The sequence below is a fragment of the Trachymyrmex septentrionalis genome, unplaced genomic scaffold, assembly GCF_001594115.1.
Source record: "Trachymyrmex septentrionalis isolate Tsep2-gDNA-1 unplaced genomic scaffold, Tsep1.0 scaffold160, whole genome shotgun sequence".
NCBI lineage: Eukaryota > Metazoa > Arthropoda > Insecta > Hymenoptera > Formicidae > Trachymyrmex > Trachymyrmex septentrionalis.
The window spans coordinates 293458-310390 of record NW_017304759.1 but is presented as its reverse complement, the minus strand read 5'-3'; the positions used below and the strand labels follow the sequence as shown (position 1 = coordinate 310390).

The window sequence follows — 16933 nt, the reverse complement described above, 5'->3', positions numbered from 1 at the left end:
ATATATATATATATATAAAAGGTTCTCCTTACTCCGTATTCCTTTTAATAATGCGTATGATATGTGTGTGTATATATATATATATAAATGTAATAAATTATTGCAATTGAAAACGCTCAATAATACTCTATTACTGATTAATAACGTTTAGAAATTAGTAGATATATCAAATGTGATACTAAAATAAATTATTCTGAGTTCAATATCTCTGTTTCCACCGATCCAATCTAATAATTATAATTTTGCATAATTATTTCCAATAGGTAATCATTAAATACATTCAAATATTTATAGAAAAATGTATAACTAAACCAGTAAATAATCTTAGTTTCTTAATTAATTCCTTAATTAAGGATTTAATTTGTTAATTCGGATTTAATTTGTTAATCAAACTGATCAATATTACTTGTTTAGGAAACAGTTAATCCCCAAGCTTGCATCACATCTTCTCGACTCATGGGCCACAATCTCTTTAGTAACATCCATCCGGTTTTCTGTGTGGTCAGCAAATACTGATTTTCGGGATCGTGCAAGTGCGAGTAAGCGCCCATTATCAAGCTCTGGCATATCCTGGCGCATACGCTAATCTTAAGAATCTTCTTCTCTACGTCGGTCAGTTTCTTGATCTTTTCGTAACCTTCCACGACGTATCTACCTTTTTCTATATTGGCTGTTTGTAGGATCATGTAGCAAAGAACTACCGCTAGCTCAAAAATACAACAAGTCCTGTGACAGTCACCGAAATCGATCACAGCGACAATATCTTTACCGTCGGGACTTACAAGAATGTTATGCTCATTTAGATCACCATGTATGATCGTTTGTTCCAGCTGGTCTGTGATTGACAACACTTCTCTTTGGAAACTTACGATCACGTCGTGCACCAGCTGTTTATCCAACGAACTCTTGATTGCATACGTGAATTGCTGCACTCGCGGCACTGAAGTCAACATCCACAATGATTTGTGATTGTCGAAAGCGGGATGATTGAAGCCCGTGAGTATTTCATCGATTCTCGCGGTAAAGCTGCCGACCTTGCGCAACAATTCGTCGGTTATTTTTACATGGTACAATAACTCACCGGGACGATAGACTAACAGTCTCACGGCATACTTCTCCATGGTATTCTCGTTCTTCAGAGTCTCCAAAGAAAAGTACGCGCCGTTCATATTCTTAATCGGTAATGGGCAGCAGACATTTTGCTGATTGAGGAAAATCATTAATTCTGTCTGCGCTTCTATCACATCGGTCTTGCGAGAATCCAAGAAATTGATCACCTTAAGGACATAACCGGCCTTCTCTGGGCTGATTGCGTGTGGATTCACGGTCGTCCCATCACATATCATATGGTAATTGCGATCGTCGTAAGAGTTCAGTTCACGCACACTCGTCGCCCTCATACCGTAGAGTCGCTTCAGCAGTGCGACCGCTGTCTCCTCGGTTACGGGCGGACGTATATGCTGACCTGGGATGAGCAGCGTATCATTGTACTCCATACTGTCGCGATGCACGACGCAAAAATAACTGAGTTATTAAGGGAGAAGCCGGGACGATGAAAAAAGAAATACGTTCCCTGCACAGCGAAGAGAGAGAGAGCGAGAGGAAGAGCGTTTGGAACAGCGAACAAAGCCGTAGCTGGAATATCTTCTTTGTTCTTCGGTTGATTAATTGTTAAACTGTACAGATATAAACTACAGCTATAAAATTTTTGTATATTAGTGTAGAAATGAGAACAATTTATTAATTAATTGGGAACACCAGCAAATAAAAAATAAATTGTAATTAATAAAACTTGATATTGTTGCGATAACAAAGGCTGCTATTCATTTCTTATCAAATGGTAATTGGATTGTATTATTACTTTAATTTTATTTAAAACATATTTAGTGCACGCGAAACATACATATATACATTTTAAACATAATTTTCAACATCGAACAAATGAATAATTTATTTCGAAGAAGTAATATATAAATAAATTTGTCACATATTTTTTACAAATTAAAGTAAAAGAAAGCATTTACTGTTGTGTTCGGTAGATTCAACAAAGATAATAAGAAATTTTAAGTATTTTAAATACAAAGATACACATTTATAAATAACACCCGCAATAAGCAAGCGGATATTCGCGACCGCAGACATATGTATAAATATATCGACTTACCCGACTAAAGGACGTGTTTATTCAACCAAAGGAAGCGGCAAACTAAATTCTTGGATGGAACGGTTTGCTAAGCTAGACAAGCGATTATGTGTGCGGGGAGCGTAGTCCACGCTCAATCATCGTTGACATTCAGCACAACTGGAGGGTACAAACGCGCAATGATATTTACATCAGTAGTAATTGAGCATACACGATGCAGCACGATATAACGTATCGCGGTGACTAAATGATTCAATCTTATCAGTTGATAAAACCAACGGAGATAGCATTTGTGGAGTTATTACTAGAGTCTGACCGAAACCACTTTTTATCTCCGACTAAAACTGAAACGAATATTCAGTTTTTATTCAATTTCGGCCGAAACCGAAAACGAAACCGAAATTGGATAAATCTTACACCATATGATTTTCAGAGTCATTGAAAAATGTCAAAATATGTGAAATTTATGTACTTTTTAAAAATAAGATTTTATTAATGTCTTATTATTCCTTAAATTATAAGAAATTTTCTATAAGTTATAAGGAACTTCAGACACTAAACATATGGCGTTCTGGCAAGTAAAAAAGAATAAAGAAAAAAAGAAATAGCGCGTGATTTGCGGCAATCTGCGCCGATCAGCCAACAATACATGTAGTTTTTCGAATGCTCGCCAACGTGTTGAAATTTGTACAGTTTCGGTTTACTTATCGAAATTTTCTCTTAATTCTCGGCCGAAACCGAAAACAAACCAAAACTCTGATTTTTTTACTGAAACTGACTGAAATCGAAGTCGAAACCGAAATTTCAATCGGACTATAGTTTTTACCCAGTTATTATCTTTGAGATACATTAAATTGAGAGAGTTTACTCCCTTTGGTTTGGATAAAGCTAACCCACTCTTTCACAAAAGGATTGATAAGGCATGAGTATGAGACATTAGTTAGACACTATCTGAATTTCTTCATCAAATTGATTTTTATTCCTTACAACGCAATTTGTAATTATACATATTTACAAATAAATTCTTTCATACACACACACACACACATACACACACGCACGCACACGCACGCACACGCACGCACGCACGCACGCACACGCACGCACGCACGCACACACGCATATATATATATATATATATATATATATGTATATATATATATACACAAAAGATACATAAATCTTTCAAAATATAGTCATAGAAAGCTTTGCGAAAGGATTTAAAATTGTTTCAGTCTTTCTTACGTTTTTTCCTTATTACGATGAAATATAATAAACTTTGTAACTGAGGCAACTTTAAATTCCATATCGCATGTATGTCTTTTAAACATTTTTATACAAAATAGAGAGATTACTGGTAATAAATATCTTTCTGTAATCTCCCTTTATATTCAACATACATCACAATTCTTTTTTTACATTCGGGATTCATTCCTGTATTAATAGCTGAAAACAAGTATCAAATGTGCATAAGACCGGTGATATTCTCTCCATTAATTTTATAATATGCAAAGCCTCTAGTATATATTTCTGTTTTTTTAACTCATTTATAAGTATTTTTGCATTTTCCTCAATACCGATTAAAGATTCATTTACAAAGACATATTCGATAATCTGTTTGTATACAATGTGATCTGGTCTAAACAATGCTGTTAAATCATTTCGGAAAAGTTTCTCCAGTATTAATGATGGTAATAAAATAGTCTGAAAAAATAAAATTGAGTTATGTACATTTTAAGAGTTAACTTTTCGTAGGCGAATAGACAGACGACAATGACCTGCTGTTCTTTAATAAGAATTACTGCTTCTTTGTGCATCAAGACATCCTGAGTGCATAATCTTATGTAAAGGCTTTGTACAAAGCTAATGTGATCTCGTTCGAGCTTCAAAAACTGTTTGAGGATCTAAAATATATATATTATAAAATATATTAAAAATAAGTACAGTATTTAATTACCTATAAAAAAGGAAATAATGCAATTCGTTACAATACCTCCTTAGATGCTAATAATTCAATGAGTTTCTCATGCTCTTTTAATATTATTTTTTCAAAATCAGCCGTATTCGGTTCTATAAGCGCAATTATCACTTTCATCATTTTTAAAACTGGATGATTATCTATTGTGATATGATCTGGCATATTAAATTTCGGCCATTGCGATATTATTTTTTTTACTTCCTGATATTGCTCTAAATTATTGATTTGATTGAATCGTTTCTTAAATAGCTTAAATCGATCTTCCTCTGTCTCACACTCGGCAATGATGTGATCAAGAGAAAGAACGGTTTCTTCTTGTAAAATTTCTTTGGATTTAATTTTATCCTTCTTATCGTTATTTGCTTCCATACTATCATCGGAAAAATCACCCCAATCATCTGTCCATTCTACGGCCTCAATATTATCTGAGATAACTATTTTCAAATCTTCATTCGCCTTAGAATTTGATGGAATATTAGTAACATCAATACATTCTACTGATACTCGTTCTTCATTAATGAATTTTGAGGTTTTCATAGTCTCTTCAGAATGTACATGGGTAGTAATTTGCCCCAGTTCTAATGTATTTATATCTTTTACTTTCACTTGTTTCATACTAGTAATATGTGCTTCACCGAGTAGATGACTTTGCCAATATTGTAATGTTTTAACAATATCACATTCTTCAGACTTTTGTGCTGCAACTAGCATAATTTTCACTAAATCTAATGGACTGTATAAATATAACTTCTCACAATTAGTGTATAATTTCTTATACAATTCTAATGAATAGTAATAGAGCGCAGTCTGCATATACAATTCAGTTTGTGGAAAATCTATAAAGATTGTTTGAACATCTAAGATACGATCTCTGTTTAAACTTAATAGATACGCCATACTAAGTAACCAATCATTTGACATAGTGTGTTTTGCGCATTCTAAAAGCACTGAAATTAATAAAATAATTTTGTAATTTTCGTTACATAAATGTAATTCATTTACGATTAAATTTTTGTTAAATATATTTTTAATAATATGATACTTACAATGATTAATGTCACTTATTTCTAGCCCATAACAAGAGGATTCGCTCAATATGGTTATTCTTAAAAGCGCTTGGCAACATTTTAATTTTGTATTTTCTACGTCTGTCATAGAATATTTATTGTAACTCATCTCATTAACACTTATTCTATATAGTTCGTGTAAGGATTCATAAAAGCATGGAAAACTTTGAAGATTGGTATCTTTCTTGTTTTCCACTTCAAATTCATATTGTGCATTAGTTTCTAATTCATTTTTAAAGTTAAGATTCAATCTAGACTTCCAAAAATTAGTATTACTGATATTTCTTATTAAATTAAATGTAGATTCTTTCATGATGTTAGCTGAATTTTTTACAATTCCTGTTGAAGTTTCCAACATTTTTGGAACAAATTCTTTCGTTTCTATCTGCGGCTATAAATTACATTATATATTTTTTTTATATCTCGCGTTATACATATATGAGAAAAGTATTAAAATTAGTATCGGTCATTAAAGTAATTTCTTTTACCGTTGTCATAGCATCTGTAAAATCATCTTCGCTTGTATCACTTTCTTCATCTTTTAAATTTTCAAATTCCGCAACGGGCATCCACAGTTCCAAATTCTTATGTAGCATTTGTATTTCTAATAAATACATATGTTCTAAAACATTACCCAATATATCACTAGGACCATTATTTACAGCAAACCATAGACACTTTTGTCTAATTTTTAAATCCTGATAATTATCACAACGTCCCAAATTTAAACAAATTTCCCAAGCAGGAAGATAATTATTTTCTGCTAATTGCATACATATCGTGGCACATGTATTATAATCTTCAGTCTGCGGAATAAGAAATATAATAATGATATATATTATACCAATCTTTACGTTTCACTTTTCAAAGAAAATTCTTAAAATTGGATTATAAGAAAACGTAAAGAAGATAACTATATATCTCACCTCAAATGCCTTTTTAGCTATTAGTTCCGAAATTTTTCCTTCACGGAGTCTACTGTTATTTCCTTCGATTCGTAAAGAAGTTGCTAACATTAATAATCTTTGTTGATTTTTATAAGCATCTTTTTGATTATTTAAACAGCGTTCAATTAAGTTTAATCTATCCATCATTAATCTAACTTGAAGAGGTAATATATCGATATTAAATTCATTCAGTATTTGAAGCGATTTAATAAGATCGTATTCTTCTTTAATGTTTACATTATCATCTTCAATAAGATCCAAGCAAGTTCTAAAACAATTTACATAGATTATATTTCAGAACAAATTATTATACTTGTATATATGTAATTGCCATTATGTTAACAAGAGATACTTACTTAGCTAATTCCATGTGTGGATCGGTAAGCGTTCTTGAACCATTAAAATATTCTTTGGACGCTTCTAATATAAGATCAACTGCTTTCTCATAGGATACTTTTAACAAAGATTTTTCATTTTTCTTGGTTTCTATTAAAGTGACACAATTACGAATAATACATTTAATTCTGGAAAGTAAACGGGCCGAAACACATATTTCGAAGCAGGTTTCAACAGCGATACATGAAAAAATCAATCCATGTATCTCTAACATATCGTTTAATAATTGCGCCCATTCCCTTTCATCTGGAGGTATCAAACTGAAATAATAAATACATTGTCCCTCATATCTATTATAAAAATCATTAAAAATTTATAAATATTATACGCTTAACTCAACCTTTTATTTAAACTAGTTGCCGTTCGAATTAACAATGATTTAGCAACATCAGGATCGTTTCTGTTCTTTTGTATAAATTTTAACGTTGTTTTTACACCGTATTTGCTTAAAATTCTAACACAATCAAGTTCTCTTTCACATTCTTCTAACGACATATCATATACATCTGCTCGTGTTGCGTTTGACCTTTTTTCATCATGATCTTTCGATATCGAATCTAGAATATCTTTAGCTTTTTCATACATATCAAGATCGTCACAAGCATATATACAATCTAAAGCTAAAGTAACAACATCATCTATCAATCCAATTATTTCAATGTCCTGCGTCTGTTTTAAATACTCAAAGAATTTAACTGGAAACGTCAAATCGTCTTTGCTTAAACAGATTAGATAATCACTTAGTAAGAATTTCTGAAGATCTCCATCCTAAAATTTATATAAAAATTTATGTAAAATTCATATAAAAATAATATTATACTATATTAGATCACTGAAATTATATACGTATACATATAATTTCAATAACCTAAATTTTGCTATACACACCAAATATTGATGCCTTCGTTTAATAAAAGGCAATAAAAGATTCTTTATATTTTCAACAAAATTTATTTCATTTGATGTACTCATCAAAAGTTTTATCTTCTCCATGTTGCTCATTTTCTCTAATTTATCTAACGGCATATCCTCCAAATGTACTGTATACACAAGATCATCTAAAGTTTCCAATTCTAATAACAAATCTTCCAGGCCTTCAATATTATGAGACTTTCCAATTTTAATTAATTGCAAAGCATTATCTACTAAAGAGCTATTCTTTTCAATTTCATAAGCACGAGTCCTATACCATGTTTGTAATAAATCTGGTGTAAGCTGCGTATTTCTAAAAGAAAAATAATTGATGATTAGATAATATAAATACTAAATAGAAATTTGTATGACCACACTTCAGGAGCGTGTAAGGAATCAATAAACTAAGAAAAAAAAGTCCTTTAGGAATATGCTCGTTTTTGCTTTGTTTTGAAGAAATTCGCAAAAAAGACAATGCAATTTTTGAAATATTGTTTTTAGAATATTATTTTCGTGTACGACTTCAACGACAATGCTTTAGAGGCAATGCGAGAATATGAGCGCCGAATTCCAGACAGAAGAGTGCCGAATCGGTGAATCATTACGTTGACCAGATCAGTTTGCAACACGAGCTGCAATGCGTACATTGCTGCAAAAGGCCAACATTTTGAACAATATCTACATTATGCAAGTGACAACGTGAATAAATAAGTGTAAATGAATAAGTAATAAATAAATACAAAAATGAAAACTATGGCTGCGTTCAGCAGAAAAAGCAGCTTTGCAACTGTTATAAAATTCTTTAATATGATTGGTCTTGCTCTTAGTTTCTCACTGGATCTAAATGTATTATATAAACTAATCACATTTAAGAATTTTACAGTTGCAAAGCTGCTTTTTCTGCTGAACGCAGCTATTGTTTTGTCTTTTTTTGCGCTCTTCTCTAAAACAAAACAAAAATGAGCATATATTGTATTTAAAAGACTTTTTTCTTAACTTATCGATTCCCTACACACTCCCAAGGTTTGGTCATTTAAAATCGGGACACCCTGTATAATACAAAGTATTCATACCTATATATTAATAATGAGGGATCCAATTCATATAATATTTCTGCTCGATCATCTAAATCGAAATTTATTATTTCAATAAACTCGTGTTTTTCTGACCAATCTTTTTGTCGTAATTCACGTTGATTTAATAAAAATAATTGACCTTCTGAATCGCATTCTGGTAGCAATTTTTGGTAATCTAATATATTCAAAGTCTCTGGAAAAAAGCTGATAATTGCTAACCAATGAGGTAATAAAGTTTCTCCATAATAGGTAAACATAATTTCAACGGCTCGATAATCACTATCTTTGGCAAATCTATAATTTAAAAAATATTTGTAACAAGAAAAATACATAATATTGTATTTAATACATCAGTGTAAAATATGTTATTATATTATTACCTAATCGCATTTTTAATAGGTGATAACCTTCGAAACTCTTCATAAAATTCTTTCTTGTATTTGAGTGGCGACTCTAATATAATTTCATATATGAGCAATTTGTCTAAATGATTTAGAAGTTTCCTCCGATATTTAATTAAATCTTTCTGGGCCTCAGATAAATGTTTTATGTCTATTTTTTCAAGCATTTCATTGACTTTCTGTACCTATTCCCGATTTTCAAATTGACTTAAGTTTGTACAATTTTTTCTTATAACATAATATGTAAGTAATGCTATGTATTTTATAAGACATATTATCATATATAGTTTTGCTTACCTGTTTTAAACTTACAGTAATTTGATCTAGCGATTGCCAATCGTCGTCTATATCGGAAGTTACAAATTTGTCATTATCACAAATATCGATAGCTACTAAAGTTTCTAGATTTGCGCCTCTCAATCCGAAATTTAATAATTCCCTTGCAGCTTCCATAGTATCAGGAACACGTACAACACATTCATTTAAAACCCAAGATCTTTTGCTTATTTTACTCAAATGTTCTGCAATGGCATTCAAGGATAATTCTGACTTTCTCCATTGGGTTTGGTATACAAGATCTGTATCCAAATTATATGTGTTTGCTAAAGCTAAAGCTTCTTCGTATTCCTAAAATAAAACCTATTAGTTATTCAATAAATAAAAATTAATCAATAACTAAATTAAATAAAACTTTATACACATACTTCAATGTTTATTTTTCTAGAGTACAGCTCTTCCGGAGTAGTGCTTTTTAAGCCCAAAATTCTATAAGTTCGATGCAATACTTTCGATTTCTTTCTTCTTGGTTGAAATCTTTCAATATCGGTAATTGAATACAATGTGCTTTGTACCAAATTCGTAGTATAATTTAATATAGTAATAGGTTCCAACTCATCGTCGTCTTTTTCACTTTCAGATGATGCTTCTTTATATAAGATTAAAGAACTATTTATTATAAAATGAAATAAATTGATTTTATTATCTACATACATATGATAAATTTCTTTTTAATGAAGAGATCATATATATATATATATATACAATTAGCTAATATCAGGGTTGGCGAACGTTACTTTTCAGTTACTTTGTCATTATTTTTATAGTAAACAATTAGATGATAATGTTGCAATTTTTTATGACGGTAATGCTAACTAAGTAAACACTAAGATTGCTAAGGTTAGAAAAGTCACTTTGAAAAGTATCTTATCACCATTACACGTTACTTACTAAAAAATGTAATATAAGTAACAAGTAAAAAGTAATGCGTTACAAATTAGGAGTTATTTTTTTCATTAACAAATGACTTTTTCAATCCATTACAAGTAACGATTGACTTTTCTAACTCTGATGTTAGTCATCATAAAAAATTCACAGTCATTATCAAATCGTTATTATAATAAGGTAACTATTAATGCGTTACTTGCCAACCCTGACTAATATTAGGTTAAGTAAAAAGTCATCGCGTATTTTTTAGCTCAAAGTTGTATATACAATATCTTCGTCAATAATGAATGAAATTCAAATTTTAAAAAAGGGTTTTAAAGCTTGAAATCTCTACTTTTAAAAGCTTATCACATTTTTTAAGTTTATATGAGTTTGATAATTTTTACATACCAAAAACTACGAGCTGAAAAAGACGAAAAATTTTCTTCTCACTTTGTGGATTTGTAACGTGTCCAAAACAAATTTGAGAAAATTTTCGATTACCTATCGTGAAAGCTTGATACTTTCCCTACAAAATCGTTTTTTTTTAATATCCCTACGACTTTTGATTACTGAGTTATCGCGGATTAAATAAAAGAATTATTTTGACTTTAATTGCTCATAACTCCATTAAAAATTGTCGTATCGTATAATTTAAAAAAGAGATTTTTAAAGCTGAAACTTTACTCTATTAAGATATATTTATATTGTTGGTAAGAAAGTAATTGCGGTTTTTACTGATAGATGTCTTTTAAAAAAACGCGATGACTTTACTTAACCTAATATATAATAATATTATATTTAAGATAATTATATTGATCAAATATAGAATAGATAAACGATATATATATTATAAACGAACCTGACAAATGACCATCGTTAGGTTCTCGACTTCGTTTTTTACTTGTAATAAAGATTTCACAATCTAAACATAAAAATCCTTTTTCTAAACCAAGCTCGCATATTTGTGGTTGTCCTGCTAGAAATTCTGGACTAACACCTAATAGATTTTTTAAGTTCCACATAGAGCAGACAGAAGTGGAGCCTGAATATCGAGCTATTATGATAGCCTTGAAACAGAAAATATATTTTTAAAAATAATAGTGCGCTCGTGTGTGTGTGTGTGTGTGTGTGTGTGTGTGTGTGTGTGTGTGTGCGCGCGCGCGCGCGCGCGCGCGCGGGCGTGCGTGTGTACATTACACATAAAATATTAGTAAAGCTTAGCTAACTAAAAATTGTAATCAAAGGTAAAAGGGAAATGAGCTACGCCAGTACTTATATACAACAATAATGTGTTATTTAAACAATTTGTCCTTGTTATTTAATATGCTTCGAAGTCATATATTTTACAAATTCATAACGGCTTATTAAATGATAATAGATACGATGAAATCGTTTAAATAATACATTATTGTAATATGAGTACAATTGGTTCATGTCCTTTTATCCTTGATTTATATAGCAAAAAATTAGCATTACTTAAAAAATGTTTAACTTTGTATTTTTAAATGATCAGATATTTTACCTGATCATTCCACCAGCCGATATCTATTGGATGAAATTCTGTAAATCCTGGTGGAAATTTTTTAGATTTTGTAAATCCTAAAGGATTAGATATATCATATTCTGACTGTTCAGACAACTTCCATTTTTTTTGTAATATTAAGTTTGGCAAACTCCACAGCGAAACTGAACCATCCGTATGTAAACAAACCAGAAACTCGCCATTTGGCGAAATTTTTATGGAAAATATAATTGATTCTGATTGAAAACTAAAAATAGGAATAAAATTCCATATAGAAAATCGCGAATTAGTGGTAGCAGAATCTTCAAATGTAAATGATAATTTGCAGTATGGATAATCATTCAAGAGTCGCCACGAAGTTAATCCAGATTCAGCTGCAGTAGACTGAAACAATATACGAATATATTTATATTTAAAAGATTACGTATCATATTTATATAATATATATACGTATACATATACATATATTTATTTATTTATTTACCGTCAATTTTTGTGTTAACATATTTCCAGCAACATAAAATAAATGATGTTTTTCATCATAAACAACAATGTTAACACCGTTTTTGTAAAAATTTCCAAAAGAAAAATTATAATTTGCACTGAAACCACTTGTAGAAATATAATAAGATCTTAGCAACCCGCTGTACGAAATTAAAATAAATTCATAGGTCCATTTTTCACTTGTTATTCTTGGCTTGAGAAACAACATGGATGCTATAGCGTCACCAGCTTCAAGAATGTGAGGAATCTGTGAAATTGTTTTCGGGCTTATATTAAAAATATTATTTCCTAGTGCGTTGTAAAAAGACGTATAGCCGCTACTTGACGCCAGTGCTAAAATCATTCCATCGGGACTCCAGGCAAGCTTACGCCACTGAGTAAAGGCATCCTTTGGAGCTAAAAAAGACATTAAAGGCTATCATACTTAAAAAATTTTTAGCATATCGATCAATCGTGGTCAAGCGTTTTAAAACATAAAATAGTACTTTTAACTGTGATTGATCGATTTGCTTACGATTTGTTCTACAATTACGACTAAAATTCCTTACGTATGTATTTAAGCATTTTACACATAAATCAAACAGAAAAATATCAATCAAAAAACGTTAATAGTATTGATAATATATATTAATACATTATTTACCAGATGCTTTTCCTACTATGGAAGAATATTCATCTTTAGCCTTTCGTATCTCAATGATATTCTCTTGTAAAATAGCAAGTACCCGACCATGATCTCCCACAGCAAACTTCCAAGGTAGCGTGAGACTGACTTGCTGCGAGATGCTCTCAGGTAGGGAATACCTGTTGTTGAGATACCTGAGAGCATTTTTTATTGTGCCAGTAGTTGGAAGGATAGCCGCGTCGTTCTTGCATTTCTAAAATATGGAACATTTTAGAGTCACAGCTACAATAATGTTCCATAGCCCTGTGATTTCCCCCTGCATGAATGTACTAAATGACTAAGTTTTCATTGAAGATTTCGAATCGGGTTAGAGTCGGGTCAGAGTTGGATTGAGGTCAACATTCTTATCCTAATTCTATAATGACTAATGAGTCTGTAGTCTGTAGTTGATGAATCAGAAGCGAATCTGAAAGATAGTCGGTGACTCGGGTTTGGTTGAAATCGATGAATTGGTAGAGACTACCAGTCAACTTCTGAAGCTCATATCAGACTACCGACTTTGCAAGCCGATCCGATTGTTGACTCTGATTGATCCTCAGCAAGACCAATCATAACGAGGTACCTTCTTTTTCTTCTTCTTTTTCTTTTTATATTAATGGCTCCCGAAATTGTAAACGGAGGTTGATACGACAAGATCACATCTTATGAGAGATACGAAAAATAATAGTGATGCAATGCCCGCGAAAATGATGACACCTGCCCGGACACTGGGCGCTTACGTCTACGATGTTACGTCGCACGGACGCGCATCAGGACTACAGTTGTCAGGACTCCAGATTTCAACTGGAGAACAGTTTTCGGGACCAATCTCCAGTTCTCCAGCAGACGGGAAAAAATTTTGCTCGCGTGGGATATTTATTAATTGCAATATCTAGTAATGTTATCGTATATAATTATTACAGTTTTTCGTCCAGAATGTTTATTTTAAAATACTTTTACTAAGCGTAATGTATAAAAGAAAAGCCAAAAAAGAGATAGAAAAGCTACTAAATAGATGTATGAAAGATGCTGGTTTTCGCAAATATTATGTTGTGTTAAAGATGTTGTAGCGTATTGTTTAATTTTGTATGACGCGCGGTATGGTATATTTAAATTACGTGGAAAGTAATAGAAAGTCTGTGATTATGTTCGCTGTTTATCTTATTTTACGAATAATAAAAAGATTGTAATTGTGTTAGCACTGTATGTAATCTTATAATAATAATAAAAAGGTCTCTGTGACTGTGTTGATACTTTATGTTGGTCAAATATTATTAACAAAAAGAAAGTCTGTAACAGTGGTCGCAAAATACGAATTAAATCCTGCGCCTTTTTCTTTTTCTCTCCTTTTTTTTAATGAAACAATCGGCCGGTCTCCAGTTAAAAAATGAAATCTCTAGCGCACGGACCTTCGGGTCCCAGCAATGCTCGAGACCTAGCAACCACGATCAGGACAGGTTTTCCAAAACCGCAGGATAGCTATGTGTGTATCAAAGCTCAATCTAAGTCGGCAAACTTTCAAAAATATACGAGCAAAAAAAAAAATAATAACATCCAAGCCGAGATGCGTCCGTTAGAAATCATAAAAAGAGACTCGCCAACTCGTCACACGACTGTGAGTGATTCTGATTGACTGGTGTATGGATCGCACATCTGTATTCCATGAAGATGTACTCTCTCTCTCTCTATAACCTATTCTAATTTAACAGATATAAAGATACATTAGAGCAACTTGAAAAACTTCTAGCTTCTTTCTCCGGATGAATTAGAGTAACTTGTGTTAAAGTACCACGTGTGATAGAAGACATTATATTTGCCTCCAACCGGAGGCTACCTTTGAAAAAAAAAAATAAAGATACAGAGATGTATTTTTCAACATTTGATTATTTTGACTAATGTTGGTAAGTTAATTTATCATTTCTATGTAAAATTATGAAAAAAAGCAAAATGTATATTGTCATGAATATTTAATTAATAAACATTTCATAGCCAAAAATAAGTATTACGGAAGTTAGAAATACCTGTTTCATTAATAATGTAATTCTCTTAAGGTAGATATTGATTTTATATATTTTTTGTAATACCATTTGTTGTGCATAGAGATATAATCCGGTCAATAAATCCGGTGAAAGATACGCATTAGTGCGACTTCCTACGGAAGACTAATATCAAAAGATATAAACAGATGCTGCTTTAGAAAATGCATCAAGATCCCTGGATAATCTTAGATTGTGCGAAATCAGTGTTCATTGTAAAAATGCTATGCAGAATCCAAATAAAAATAATTTAAAAAATGCTTCTTTATTTAATGCTTTCCTTATTTCAGGTACACTTTGAATCATCGGATTTATTGATAGCAGGCAGCCGAAAAGAAGTGAAAAAAAAATGCAATACCATCACGTTTTTGTCATTGTCCCTCTGAAAATTCCTATAAGTCGCAAGCAAAAAAGGGGAGGAAAGAAGAAATTCATGTGCGCAATGTTAAAATAAGAAATATTTTAACAGCCTTTAATCAGAATCACTCAGTCAAGAGAGATATTTTCGTTTTATTAATTTTACTTTTCTTTACAGCTGAGTCAATCGGCGGCAAACATCAATAAGTGTGATCAACCAATTCGGCAGTCGGGTCGGCTTGCAGAGTCGATAGTCTGAGACCTATAGCCTTAAGACCAAAATCAGACTACGCATTGAATATTGAGATTAAAGGTTGAAAGACTAAGTTTGACCAATGAAGACAAAAGAATTTTATTCCTCCTACTGTTGTTTTGACTGGTCAAATTTCAATCTTTCAATCTTTAATCTCAATCTTCAATGTGTAATCTGATTCAGGCTTAAGAGGAGATAAAATTCAACTCCGCAAAAAAAATGGGCCTGATTTGAACATCGAATTGGGAAGAATCCGTTGAAAAGAATAACTTAGTAATTTAGACGCAATATCAACCTCACTTTATTTGGCGATTTTATTGGTCTCTCAGTCATCGATATATAGGCCGATATTCATAGTCAATTCTTATAATATTTTAAGACCGTCTTAAGTAATGTCTAAAGAAGCTAATACGACTCTGTAAGTGTCTTATGACATCTTAAGGTTGCTTAATAGTCATTCAATAAGCTATTAATCAGAATTCATATGACATTGGTGGTAAGTTAGAATATAAGTCATAAATCTTAAGGAAATTTGCATCCACAATAAGTCATACTAGATCGTTTGCATCATAACATTTCAGCCAATCAGAAGGATGGCAATTCCCAAGTAAATGACAAGACTATGTTCTTACTTTAAAGTATATTTCAATTATGTAATTATTTTCAGATATACATAATAATTAACACATAATTTTCAGATATACATGAATAATTATACATGTATTGTCCAGAACTGTAGGTAACGGTTTATTGATAATAATTGGAATCTACTTCGTCACTGGAAATACATGATGCAGGCTGTTTGATTTGATTCTGATAAAAAAAAATTTGAAATGTTTTGTAAACGCACGCACATATAAACTTTAAAAGTAAATAATAAATAATATTATATATTTACTGCCGTGAACTATAATATGGAATAAGAAATGACAAATACTGGAAATCCTCGGTATCCTTGCACCCGATCCTAATCGCCCTTGCTCATAGTATTTTTTATGTTGACAAAACCACATAGCTCCGAGCTCTTAGGTTGTCTCATCCTTTTTTGGGCTTGATGATTTACTATAAAGGTAAAAAAAATGATAATAAGGTCTAAAATAATATCAATGTTTTCTAAAATTATTATACTTATCCGGTTTTTTGTTGATTAGAGTAGCATCGATTTGAGTCCATACTTCTTTTTTATCGACAGTTTTAAACTCTCGTATTTTTTCATTATACAGGCAACAATTAATCTCAACAAACTTAATGAGCCCCATGTCATCCGTTTCTTCAAAATGTACAAATTCCATTTTCAACACAATAAATTACTTCAATCTTGATGATATATAATAACACAACAATTTTCCATGTTATACGAGATGTGTATAAAAAGTTTGTGTTCATCAAAATACTTGGTTCATCAAAAATCCAAATTAAATTATTCTGTAACGGGGATGTGGTTACTCTCGAAGTACTCTCCCCTTGACAG

At 31.4% G+C, this 16933-nt stretch overlaps 2 protein-coding genes across 3 annotated transcripts in view; both read right to left on the bottom strand.

The window, feature by feature from the left end:
• Positions 1-392: 392 nt before the first annotated feature.
• Positions 393-2603, bottom strand: LOC108746200 (hydroxylysine kinase). Its single transcript, XM_018482817.1, has 2 exons — positions 2165-2603; positions 393-1676 (listed from the first exon to the last, which is right to left on the bottom strand). Exon 2 carries the CDS (start codon positions 1494-1496, stop codon positions 411-413), a length of 1086 nt encoding a protein of 361 aa, XP_018338319.1. The 5' UTR covers positions 1497-1676; positions 2165-2603; the 3' UTR covers positions 393-410.
• Positions 2604-3371: 768 nt separating this feature from the next.
• The window catches only part of LOC108746201 (neuroblastoma-amplified sequence-like), a 22011-nt gene continuing 8449 nt past the window's right edge, over positions 3372-16933 (bottom strand). The window contains exons 2-18 of one of the 2 annotated variants that reach the window (XM_018482818.1): positions 12796-13030; positions 12133-12548; positions 11649-12032; positions 10986-11193; positions 9625-9845; positions 9218-9547; positions 8900-9105; positions 8517-8813; positions 7420-7756; positions 6872-7299; positions 6492-6791; positions 6115-6403; positions 5677-5994; positions 5168-5579; positions 4137-5068; positions 3922-4047; positions 3372-3847 (exon numbers count right to left, since the gene is read on the bottom strand). In XM_018482818.1, coding sequence (XP_018338320.1) covers positions 3572-3847; positions 3922-4047; positions 4137-5068; positions 5168-5579; positions 5677-5994; positions 6115-6403; positions 6492-6791; positions 6872-7299; positions 7420-7756; positions 8517-8813; positions 8900-9105; positions 9218-9547; positions 9625-9845; positions 10986-11193; positions 11649-12032; positions 12133-12548; positions 12796-13030 — 5715 coding nt within the window. In that variant the 3' untranslated portion in view covers positions 3372-3571. The remainder of the gene's footprint in view (positions 3848-3921; positions 4048-4136; positions 5069-5167; positions 5580-5676; positions 5995-6114; positions 6404-6491; positions 6792-6871; positions 7300-7419; positions 7757-8516; positions 8814-8899; positions 9106-9217; positions 9548-9624; positions 9846-10985; positions 11194-11648; positions 12033-12132; positions 12549-12795; positions 13031-16933) is intronic. The other variant, XM_018482819.1, reaches the window with a different exon arrangement.

Coding starts and splice junctions, on each gene's coding strand:
- LOC108746200 (XM_018482817.1), bottom strand. CDS start 1,496: ATGGAGTACAATGATACGCTGCTCATCCCAGGTCAGCATATACGTCCG.